Source organism: Myotis davidii, unplaced genomic scaffold, assembly GCF_000327345.1.
Source record: "Myotis davidii unplaced genomic scaffold, ASM32734v1 scaffold85, whole genome shotgun sequence".
Lineage (NCBI taxonomy): Eukaryota > Metazoa > Chordata > Mammalia > Chiroptera > Vespertilionidae > Myotis > Myotis davidii.
In genome coordinates, this window is record NW_006296404.1 from 238735 (window position 1) to 249862 (window position 11128).

At 43.2% G+C, this 11128-nt stretch overlaps 1 protein-coding gene across 1 annotated transcript; it reads left to right on the top strand.

Annotated features, from left to right (window-relative positions):
- The first annotated feature begins 2998 nt into the window (after window positions 1-2998).
- KCNE5 (potassium voltage-gated channel subfamily E regulatory subunit 5) lies at window positions 2999-3490 on the top strand. The gene has a single exon (XM_006771360.1). The coding sequence runs from the start codon at window positions 3059-3061 to the stop codon at window positions 3488-3490; it is 432 nt and encodes a 143-aa protein (XP_006771423.1). The 5' UTR covers window positions 2999-3058.
- Window positions 3491-11128: the final 7638 nt, after the last annotated feature.

Consider the following 11128-nt stretch of genomic DNA (forward strand, 5'->3'; position numbering starts at 1 on the left):
AAAAAAGATGGGATTCTATTAAAAAAGCAATGCAGAGAAACTCCGAGTTTCTGAATAATGGGTGAATTGATGGAAGTAGTATTGGAGAATTATTTTAGCCATAGAAAGGTGGATTGGGTTGTAGGCAGGGAGATCTGCCAGAAGACTCTCAGTTTGCATATTTGACCTGAGGTAATGAGAGCCTGGATTAAATTTGTAGCAATAAAACCAGAAAGGAAGGAGCAGATGGATCTGAGAGATGTTACCAAGGAAGAATCAGAGCTAGATATTCAAATTTGCCTAATATATGCCAAGTGGTAGTGGAAACCATATAAGGAGACACTTTCCAATGGAATGGATGTTAAGAGAGAATAGCTGAGGGCTAAGTTTTCAAGGATTACAACAGTTATTGGGAGGAGGAAAGAAAAGGAGCCAGTGAAGGAGACAGAGACTGATGGCTTGCAGTGGTTCTCAACATTCTGGCCCTTTAAATACAGTTCCTCATGTTCTGACCCAACCATAAAATTATTTTTGTTGCTACCTCATAACTGTAATTTTGCTACTGTTATGAATAGTAATGTAAATATCTGATATGCAGGACGGTCTTAGGCGACCCCTGTGAAAGGGTCGTTCAACCGCCAAAGGGGTCGCAACTCACAGGTTGAGAACAGCTGGTTTAGAGAGATAAGAGAAAATTGAGAAATCAATGTCATGACAGCCAAAGGCAGCACAGTTACAGGAAGGAGTAAGTGGTTTGATGGTATCAAGTTCATCCTTGAGGTCAAACATTCAAACTGAGCAGAAACCCTTGAATTTGGTGAGGAAGTAGTTACTAAATTTATTTATAGAGAGAGGTTTTAACAGAAAGTTCTGAATTCTAGAAGGTTCTAAGAAAGACAAAGCTGGGGAAATAGAGGTAGCTCATGCATACCACCCATGTGACAAGATTAATGTGTTAGGACTGAGAAGAACAAGATCAAGCTTTGTCATTCTAGTTCTGCTATTTAACCACTTGAAGTTGTTTCCTTTTCTGAAAACAGGAATTATCCCACTAGCTCATAAACTGTTGAAAATATAATATAAGTTTAAGTGACTCCTTTTATGCTATAGTGAAGGGGCTTCCTCTTCCATGCCCCCCGCAACAAGTAATCCCTAGAGATTTCTGGGCATGTGTTAAGAACAGTCTTTTACCTTAACAGTCCTGTCCCTAGGCTGGGACTATTTTGAGAATTTCCTATATGTACCTTCTGGAATTTGTCAGGCCAAGTCACTTTATCAATTCTTCCCTGAGCCCCTCTGAAGTGAAGACATTGAGGCACGGTGATTGGGAGGGAGCCACTGGTCAGGATTATGTGTAATGTCTCAGATACCTTGGTAGATGCTGTTAAAGCAAGGAAGGCTCTGTTTGAGACCCCAAGTATAGTTTGTGCCAAACACATACCCCAACAACAGAGGCTGTATGTAGTATGTAGCTCCTTAGAGGATGATAGGCAGAAGTACCAGAAAACCTTCCTTTTTAAAGCATAGCACCTGCAGACTAAATGGCCCCCTGGACTGCATGCTCTGGAACATGCAGATTGATTTTCAAGGTGTGCATAAAGGCATATATTTTTCTTTCATCCTTTCTATTCTCACTTGGCAACCGCTTGCAACCAGATCTAACCAGAACTACCTCATTTTTTCCCCTATGTACTGTCTTTTGAGCACTTTTCCTTTGTGAAGTTGAATCTGTTCCCAGTTTGATATACTCTAGATTGATCTTTGTCTTATTGCCTTGTTTCCCCTAAAAGAAGATTCCTTCTGAGGGGGCCTAAACCTGTGGCCAAGGTCTGGAGAGGTACAGTGAGTACTGGCCTAACTGGATGCAGGTGGGGGAAGTGAGTATATTTTCTAAAACTGGCAATTTTCAGTCCCGGAGACATTTAGACAGTGTAGTCAAAGGGCCAGTTTAATGTCCCTGCTCCTTTTAATGGAAGAACTTGCTTTCCTTTCTGGGAAGGCGGCTTACCTTGTTAAAACGGGGTCACATCATGGATGGGGCACTCACATGCTAAGATGTGTGGGCATCTCTAAAAACATGTCAGGAGATCAGAGCAACAGTACTTCCAAGGAGGTTGGTGTATTATCAGAAACTTTATTGGAAGACCAGTGAGTCCTATTCTGCTTTGGATTTTCTTGCAAGTGCCTAACCATTCAGTCACCGAATTTGGTCTGAGCGTCTTCTGAATAAGATACTGTCCTCCACTAAGGGAAGGAGGGCTAAAAAATTAGGCCAGGGTCCTTTGTCTATGACAGTAATTGCCATAAGATGAGGAAAGGGGCCGAGACCGGTTTGGCTCAGTGGATAGAGCGTCGGCCTGCGGACTGAAGGGTCCCAGGTTCGATTCCGGTCAAGGGCATGTACCTCGGTTGCGGACACATCCCCAGTGGGAGATGTGCAGGAGGCAGCTGATCGAAGTTTCTCTCTCATCGATGTTTCTAACTCTCTATCTCTCTCCCTTCCTCTCTGTAAAAAATCAATAAAATATATTTAAAAAAAAAAAGATGAGGAAAGGGGTCTCGGCTAACGCTTCACTGAAGAGCTGAAGGAACCCGGGGCAGGGACTGCTTTGGGGGGCCAGATATTATACCTGGGGCAAAGCAGGGCCTGCAGGGCAGGTGGCCAGAACTTGGAAGGAAATCTCTTCCGAAGCCCAGGGTCCAGGCTTGGCCCGAACAAGCTGCCCTGACAGCCTGTGATGCCTAGGGTCTCACGCATTCCCAGTCCCCGCCCCCTTCCCCCTTCCCGGCCTCACCCCCTCCCTGTCTCCTTCTCCCCTCACCAGCTGTCCCCATTCCCTGGAGCCCGGAGACAGCCGGATCCTGGCAAGAGCCAGCCTGGGACGGGAGGGGGCGTGGTGGGGAAGGGGAGGAGGGGCAAGGGTTCAGGAATAAGGAGGCCCCAGCAGCAGGCACCCCCAGCCACTGTGTATCCTAGCCCAAGGGAGAGCTGGGTTCCTTCGCCTTGTTCATTGCTAACGCTCGTCCAGGGAGAAAGGTCAGAAGGGTCCTGGAGCCGCCTTGTCACTCCCAGACAGCCATGAACTGCAGCGAGAGCCAGCGGCTGCGAGCCCTTCTGAACCGCCTGCTGCTGGAGCTGCAGCACCGGGGCAATGCCAGTGGCCTGGGCGCTGGCCTCGGACCCAACAGGGGCATGGGGGTCCTGCCTGACACCTTCTTGGGCAGCGAGGTGACCAGTTCCAAGGGCGACGACGCGTATCTCTATATTCTGCTTATCATGATCTTCTGCGTGTGCCTGGCTGGAGGCCTCATCCTGGCCTACACCCGCTCCCGCAAGCTCATGGACGCCCAGGACCAGATGTCCCAGGCCTGCCCTGAACACCAGTGGGTCACGGGAGGCGCCCTGGCCGCAGCCAACGCTGAGACTGCCTCCGGTTCACCCGCTGAGGGATGCCATCAGCTCGCCCCTGGGGAACTGCCCACCCTCGCCCAGAGCACCGAGCGGGTCTAGAACCACAACCGCAGCTCAGCTCTCTTGTGCCTTCCTCGTCTCTCTCATTATCCCTGGGCATGGTCCCTGCCTCTTCCTCTTCTCCTCTTCCAGGGTTCGCCTCACCTAAGGCCCACACAGTGATGAGCAGCCAGAAAAACTTGTTTGGAAGAAGCATCATCCTACCCACTCGGGGCCAGTTTCTCCCTCTTCTCTCTCCTCTCTCCTGCTTCCCCCGATTCACTTCCCCCTCCATTCCCACCCTACACATCCAACTGCGTTAAAACTGCCTCTGCTCTCTTCTCTTCAGATAGCCCACACTCAAGCCCTCTGGGAACTGAATCCAACACGTCCAACACTTGACATTGAACTGAAAGCAATGAAGTCTATCAGAACTCTGGGCCATCTAACCGGCAGCTGCTGCAGGGGCTGCCAGGGACTGTTCACTCTGCAGAGCCAATGGACTTGTCATCACTGCCAGGCCCCGCTGCAGCAGCTCCAGCTTCCTGTTGCCTTAGAGACAGAGACAACGAAAATGGAGAGACTTTAGATATCATTTCCTTCCCTCCCTCTTTCAGCAGGGAGCTAGCAGGACATTAGGACCAGTCTGTGGAATAGAATGGACATAATAGGGACTGAAGGGGGAGAGGGGCACAAATGGGAAGGGAAGACCTATGACCCAACTGTATGGTTTTCTTGCACCCAGTTGTCACCCCAAAGGTAACTTGCCTGATTTTTAGTAGCTTTGCCATCCATCTTCTGAAATGAGTAATCATTGCTGGATGAATCATCACAGTACCTTAAGTGCTTCTCCTCTTATTGGTTTAGTTGTTATGGCAGCTGTCTGCTTCATCCATGGAATGCAAGGCTCAGATGTCCCCTGCTCTGTAACCTGAGGAATGTCAGAGGCAGGTAATAAAGGTTGCTTAAATAATAACCTAAGACTCTTCTCTCAAAGATCCCAGCCTTGAGACCAAGTAGTATTTAGAGAAGGATTTTTAGTTTTATTTTGTTTTTGAAACGATGTTTAGATTTGGAGGTTGGATTATGGTGATATTTATATCTACATATCCAGTTTCAATAGGATAGATGTGATTGTGGGTGAAGAAAAGGTTTACAGGGCTAAATGGGTTATTTTTCAAGTGTTTCAAAAATTAGAACAACTTTTATACATTTCCTTAATTCTGAAGCACTTTCAAAATAAGAATTTCCCACTTTCCTTTTGCAGTATTTCATGGTACACTTAAAAAACCCCTCATACCTATCATAGCTATTATCACAGTTAAATTTTAGAAGGCAATTTTGTAACTCTTGCAAACAAAGGGCTTATTAAAAAGAGAAAAAGGTCACCAAATAGTGTAAATCTTAAGTCAGAGGGAAGTTGCTTGAACTAAGCAATCTTACCCAATGATGGATAAATTTAGAAGTGTATAAGTATTGATTTATTATCCTTGTCTCAAGAAGGTCATCAGAAACTTGTCTGCTTAGGGCTTAAATGCTTATACCTGATGATAGCTGTTTGGTCTTCATCAAATACATAAAATCACCTCTTAACACTAAGCCAACTTGCTTAAATACTGATGGTTTCTCAGTAATAGCAGGACAAAGATGTTATGGTTAACTTAAATGCATTGATAATACACAAACCTCGTCTGAGGCATTGATTTTAACTTCATAGCCCATCTGTTATTTTACTGGAGCTATTAATAAGTTAAATGATCTTACTTTCATTCCCAGGGTCAACTCCTTGAAGATGCACTGGCCTTGCTCCATTGGCTCCTCTCCAGTTCCAGTTTCAGCACTAAGATAGTCCCCTGTCGTGCAGGTGGGGGCTAGGGTTTGGGCAACAGTCCCAGACAATAATAGGAAGAGAGGGGATGTTGTGAAATCATCTCCAGGCCAGGCAGGAAGCCCTGAGTGGTGTGTGGAGGGAGGGCATATATACTTAGCCATGCCAGATGCATTCTGGAGAAGCCATTCCCCAGAAATGTATTTCAAGTACAACAGTGCCCCTCATTTATCTGGCATACCAAGGGACCAATAATTACAACAGTGTCTGTATTTCAGGTACAACAATGTCAGTCACTTATGTGGCATAATTTGGGACACAAGATTGTTTTATTAATGAAACATATAAATGAGGAAAGGAAGGAAGGAAGGAAGGAAGGAAGGAAGGAAGGAAGGAAGGAAGGAAGGAAGGAAGGAAGGAAGGAAAGAAGCTGGGATCAGTTCAGACAATGCCCATGACAAACATCAATGTGCCAGCTATGTAAAACAAATCTTACAGAAAAAAAATCTTGGTTTTAAAAATATTTTAAACTTTTTATGATGATTAGGTTAGTTATTAAGAACACATAGCAAGAGTAGCTACAGAACTTCCCCAGTGGGGAAAAAAGTGAACTAGCCTGGGAAGAGTGATTTCCTTTACTGCCAGTCGCTTTCTTCAAACACCTTCAGGGGTGTAACTGTGTCTCAGATGATGAAGTTTCCCAGAAGTCTGGACACTCTACCACCCAGTGAAGGTGTCGCCGGCATTGAAGTGATCATATTGTGCTCAGCAAAATATATAGAGAAAAAAGCAACACTAGATGTTTGGCTAGCCTCCAGTTTTGATAATGTATTTCCTGACTAGCATGAGCTGACTGTACAAATTGGGAAAATATTAGCCTTCTCCTTAATGTGACTCTAATAAATTAGAGTCTGCTTTTTTCAACCACCCAGCAGTCTATTTCTCTCTTCTGTGTAAGCAGATCCTGTTTCACTTCAGGTTCAGAACTTTGCTTCATAATAATAATTAAGAAGTTCCACAATCTCTTACTTGGAACTTGAGGCGTGGAACAAAGCCTGACCAGAAGTTGTTTTGAGTTCCAATATCTGAAAGTGCTCATAGTGCAAAAAGAAATGGGAGCTTTTTACCATTACAGACATAATTCTGTGTTGTTGATTCACTTTTCTAGTGGGATATAAATGGGATTTCTCATTTTTTTGTATTTACCATCTTTGTTCCAATTTGCCATCTCTTAGAAACCAAAGATCTGCACATGATTTGTATCAATAAATACTTTCCAAACAATAACAATCTTGCCTGAATGCTAAAGTAAATGTGCTGTGGTGTTGGAGAGAAGGCAGGGCCAGAATCAGGGGAACTGGGGTCCAGCATTAGCGTTGCTAATTAGCAGGCTTTGTTCTCAGAGTGAAATACTTAACCTCTCTGGGCCAACTCCACTGGTGGGAATTTGAGGGTCAAGTGAAATAACATGCAGGGAAAGGCTAGGGAAAGTACAGCAGCTATAAAAGCATAAGATGTTCAGTTTATATTTTCATTTTCCTTCTTCGGGAAGTTGTTGGGGGAAGAGTAAATTCTTCATTATGTAAAGTTTACTCTCGTTGCTTAAAAAGATTGGAGAGACTTGGCCACTAGTTGCCAGATTTCTGAGCCTAATTCCCCCATTCTCAGAATCATGGAATACCAGGCATCTGTGCATAACTGTCTCACCATCCTATTCTATTCCCCTTTTCCTAAATGCCCACAGTGCCTTTAACAAATTATGACAATAGTATTGTATTTTCAGGGCTCCACCAGGACTGTAGTATAGATTTTGAAGACATAGGTCAGTGATTAAGAGAGGGCATAAGAGAAGAGAATGAATGGAAATAAGAATGGGCTGTGGGCTTTAGGAGGGAAGTAGGGGGAAGAGCAATTTAAAGTGCTCTGTGGATGTAAGGGTGCATGACTGAGGACCAACAAGGGTGAATAGGTTAAATTGGTCAATAGTCAATCTTAGGTGAACTTGAACCATCTTTCAAAATGGCTTTAGGAGATATTAGGTGGGTGGTCACTTTTCAGCCCCTTTTGTTACATGACACAACCTACAGTCTGTCCAGAAAGCCAAATAATGCTATTAATTTAACTCTTCTTTTTGTGCAAGATGTCAGAAAATAGGACCAGGTTACTGCTGGAGGCAAATACCAACAAGTACTTAGCATAATAAATGCAAGGGGTCTGTCAGAAGGCTGATGGACCTTGGTCTTTCGCAAGGGCTAAAAGCTATGCACTGATTGTTCTGTTGATAATAGTGGCTCAGGGCAATCCCCTAACCCAGCGGTTCTCAACCTGTAGGTTATGACCCCTTTGGGGGTCGAACGTCCCTTTCACAGAGGTCACCTAAGACCATCGGAAAACACATATATAATTACATATTGTTTTTGTGCTTAATCACTATGCTTTAATTATGTTCAATTTGTAACAATGAAATTGGGGGTCACCACAACATGAGGAAATGTATTAAAGGGTCGCAGCATTAGGAAGGTTGAGAACCACTGCCCTAACCTGATAATCTTTTACTGTTTATCAAACCTTACCTTTGATATGCCTGTTTGCTTTGCTAAAGGGAAAAGGTATATTCTAGTAAATAAAAAGCAGTGGGACCAGAGATTTGGAGAGCCACCACTAGAGAGTAGGTCTCTGCCTGGTTCCCCCAATAACTTCTAAATTTATATTTCTTGTCTAGTATATCCATTTGCGTGTGGCCCTTTCTCCAGATTCTGAATCCTTGGTGCAAAAGGTTGCAGCAGGTTACCCCATCAATCCCCCTTCAGTTGTGATTTGAAGAAGAGCAGAGTCTTGGTGGCCTTGGCTTCATCCTCTGAAAAGAATGAAGATGATACAGGGGGATATCTCATATACATATATATCTATATATCTACATATCTACATATCTACATATCTACATATCTATATCTATATCTATATCTATCTAATCTATCTATCTATCTATCTATCTATCATCTATCTATATATTAGAGACCCAGTTCATGATATTCATGCATGTGTTGGGTCCCTAGTGGCTGCCAGCTGCCAGCTGCTGGCTGGGGCCTTCCTTCATTCCATGCTGCCCCCTGGTGGTCAGTGCACATCATAGTGAGTGATCCAACTTCTGGTCGGTTGAACTCCTGAGGGACAATTTGCATATTAGGATTTTATATATATAGATAGATAGATATACATCATATATATATGATGTATATCTATCTATCTATATATATGTATATATAATATTAAAATATACACAATGTAAAATTTACCACCTTAGCCATTTGTAAAAGTGTACAGATTAGAAGTGTTAAATACATTCCTGTTATGGTGCCACAGTGTCCTTTTAAGCCACAGAAAAAGGCAAGCACTAAATACTTTATATAGAAGCAGCAAGACTTAATCATTGATTCAGATGACTCCCCCCCCTAGGATATTCATATTTTATACTAGATCACTTAGAACAATGTGAGGGTGAAATCCAAGAAAAATATCTCTAATGTGGATCTCAGTGGAATCTAGAAGGAGAGATATCTTGAAATGTTTACATTTGGGGGTGTACTGTATTTCCCACAACTTCTCAAATCACATCCTACTTTTTGTGCCTTTTTTTTAGAGAAGAGCAATCAGTTTTTTTAATTATTGATTTTAAAGAGATGGAGAGAGAGAGAGAGAGAGAGAGAGAGAGAGAGAGAGAGAGATGTGAGAGAGAAACATCCATTGGTTGCCTCCTGCATGTCTGGGGATCAAACATGCAACCTGGGTATGTGCTCTGAATGGTAATTGAATCTGCCACCTTTTGCTGTATGAGACAATACTCCAACCAACTGAGCCACACGAGCTGGGAAAAATAACATCTTACTCTTGCTGTCAAATGCTCTTAGAACTCTGGGGAGGACTATAGTGGCCATGTATGACTGCATTTTAGTAGAAATTTGTGGAATTCCCATATATCTGATCGATAAGATGCCCATTCACAGAAACACCTCAGGTTCCTGGAAAGACAGGGGATCTCCCCTTGGCTCTTTTTAGGATCTAGATGTGATCTAGTAGAAGTTGCAGCTCCAGCAGGGCTGGAAAAGAAAGAATGGAGTCAATGGGCATGTAAATTTTGCTCTTCTTCTCATGAGGCTAATCCTCTGGAGGTACTGTGCTCAAGGCCAGACCTTGGCAAAACTATAGGATTGATATTTATCTCATTTTTACTTCTTCTGTTTTAAGCTTTCCCCTGACATTCCAGTCCCAGTTCTCCAAAATTATTCCTTCCCTACTTCTAGGGTCCAATGATCTTATTCATTTTCATTTAAACTGTTATTCATTCCAGTGATGATCCAAGGAATGAATCTTTAATGGTGCCTTTAAACACTGAGTAAGGGAGAGAATTATGAAGGAGGGAGTTTGTCCTAAGACTCTCAAATCTGATTTGGGTAAGTAAAGTGGCTCTGGCATCCACTCATTGTGGTAAGCTTAAGGACAGACGTTTGGCATTTTCCTTATCCCCCTTACTTCTGGGGATATTGGGAAGATTGCAACCTTCAGCCATCTAGGAGAGCACCTGCATTTCCACATGAATAACCTAGGGGGGAGGGTGGGATGGGGATGAAGATAGAAGTAACTGAGAGAGGCAGAAGGGGAAAGAAGCCCTTGGCCTGCTCCCAGTTATATCTCTGTCCATTGGACACTGGAGGGGAATGTTTGAGGTGAATGAAGGAAGAAATATTAGAATGGATCCCCTGAGGACTAATTCCTATACTTTTCCCGCCATCTTCCTATACAACTCTACCAAAGCAAGGCCATAGTCAAATGACAAGCCCTCCTTGGAGGAGGCTGCTCTGGAATCAGTTGGGTTAGTCTTTATCCTGGCACCATCCCTTGGTGGTTTTGGCTTTTCCTCTAGCAAGTCCAGGAGGCTGGCCAGTTCAAGAACCTTTACCTTTTGACTTTTTTCATCATTCCCTAAAGCAGAATATTGTACTACACAGGGCATGGGCTCTAGAGCCAGATTGCCTAGGTCCAAATCTGTGGTTTGCCTTTCACAAGCTGGGTAATATCAGGAACGTTACTTAACCTCCAAGCCTCCTTTCCGCATCTGTAAATTGGATATAAGAAATACTTCCTTTGATCCTGCTTAAAATCATCTAACATGAGCTCCAATCCAATAACAAGTCCTTTCTAGCACCTTTTACTTAGATATCTATGGTTCTCCGTGGTGTGAAATCTCCCTTGCTGCCATCAGTAATATATCCACTTTGTTCAATTACAGGTTGGTTCCTGTTGGTCATTGGCTAGAGGGCATTGACACATTAATCTTCCCCATTTTTTTGTGTAAATAACGAAGCCCAAATAGACCATTTCATAATGTTATCTTAGTACAGACAAAACCTAGGTTACTGTGAAACTCACAAAATACTAACTGTCCTTCCTCCCTGACTAATCTGATGACTGCTACTTCTCTCCCCGTTCAACTCACTCTAGCTTTCCTTCATTCTACATAAGATTTATTAAGATATCTAATCATAGCCCTAGCCAGGTAGCTCAGTTGGTTAGAGCATGTTCCTGATTATGCCAAGGTTGCAAGTTCAATCCCGGGTCAGGGCACATACAAGAATCAATCAATGAACGGATAAATAAGAGGGACAACAAATGGATGTTTCTTGTTCTCTCTCAAATCAATAAATAAAATTAAACGTGGTGTGAAATCTCCCTTGCTGCCATCAGTAATATATCCACTTTGTTCAATTACAGGTTGGTTCCTGTTGGTCATTGGCTAGAGGACATTGACATATTAATCTTCCCCATTTTTTGTGTAAATAATGAAGCCCAAATAGGTGTCATAATGCTTATAC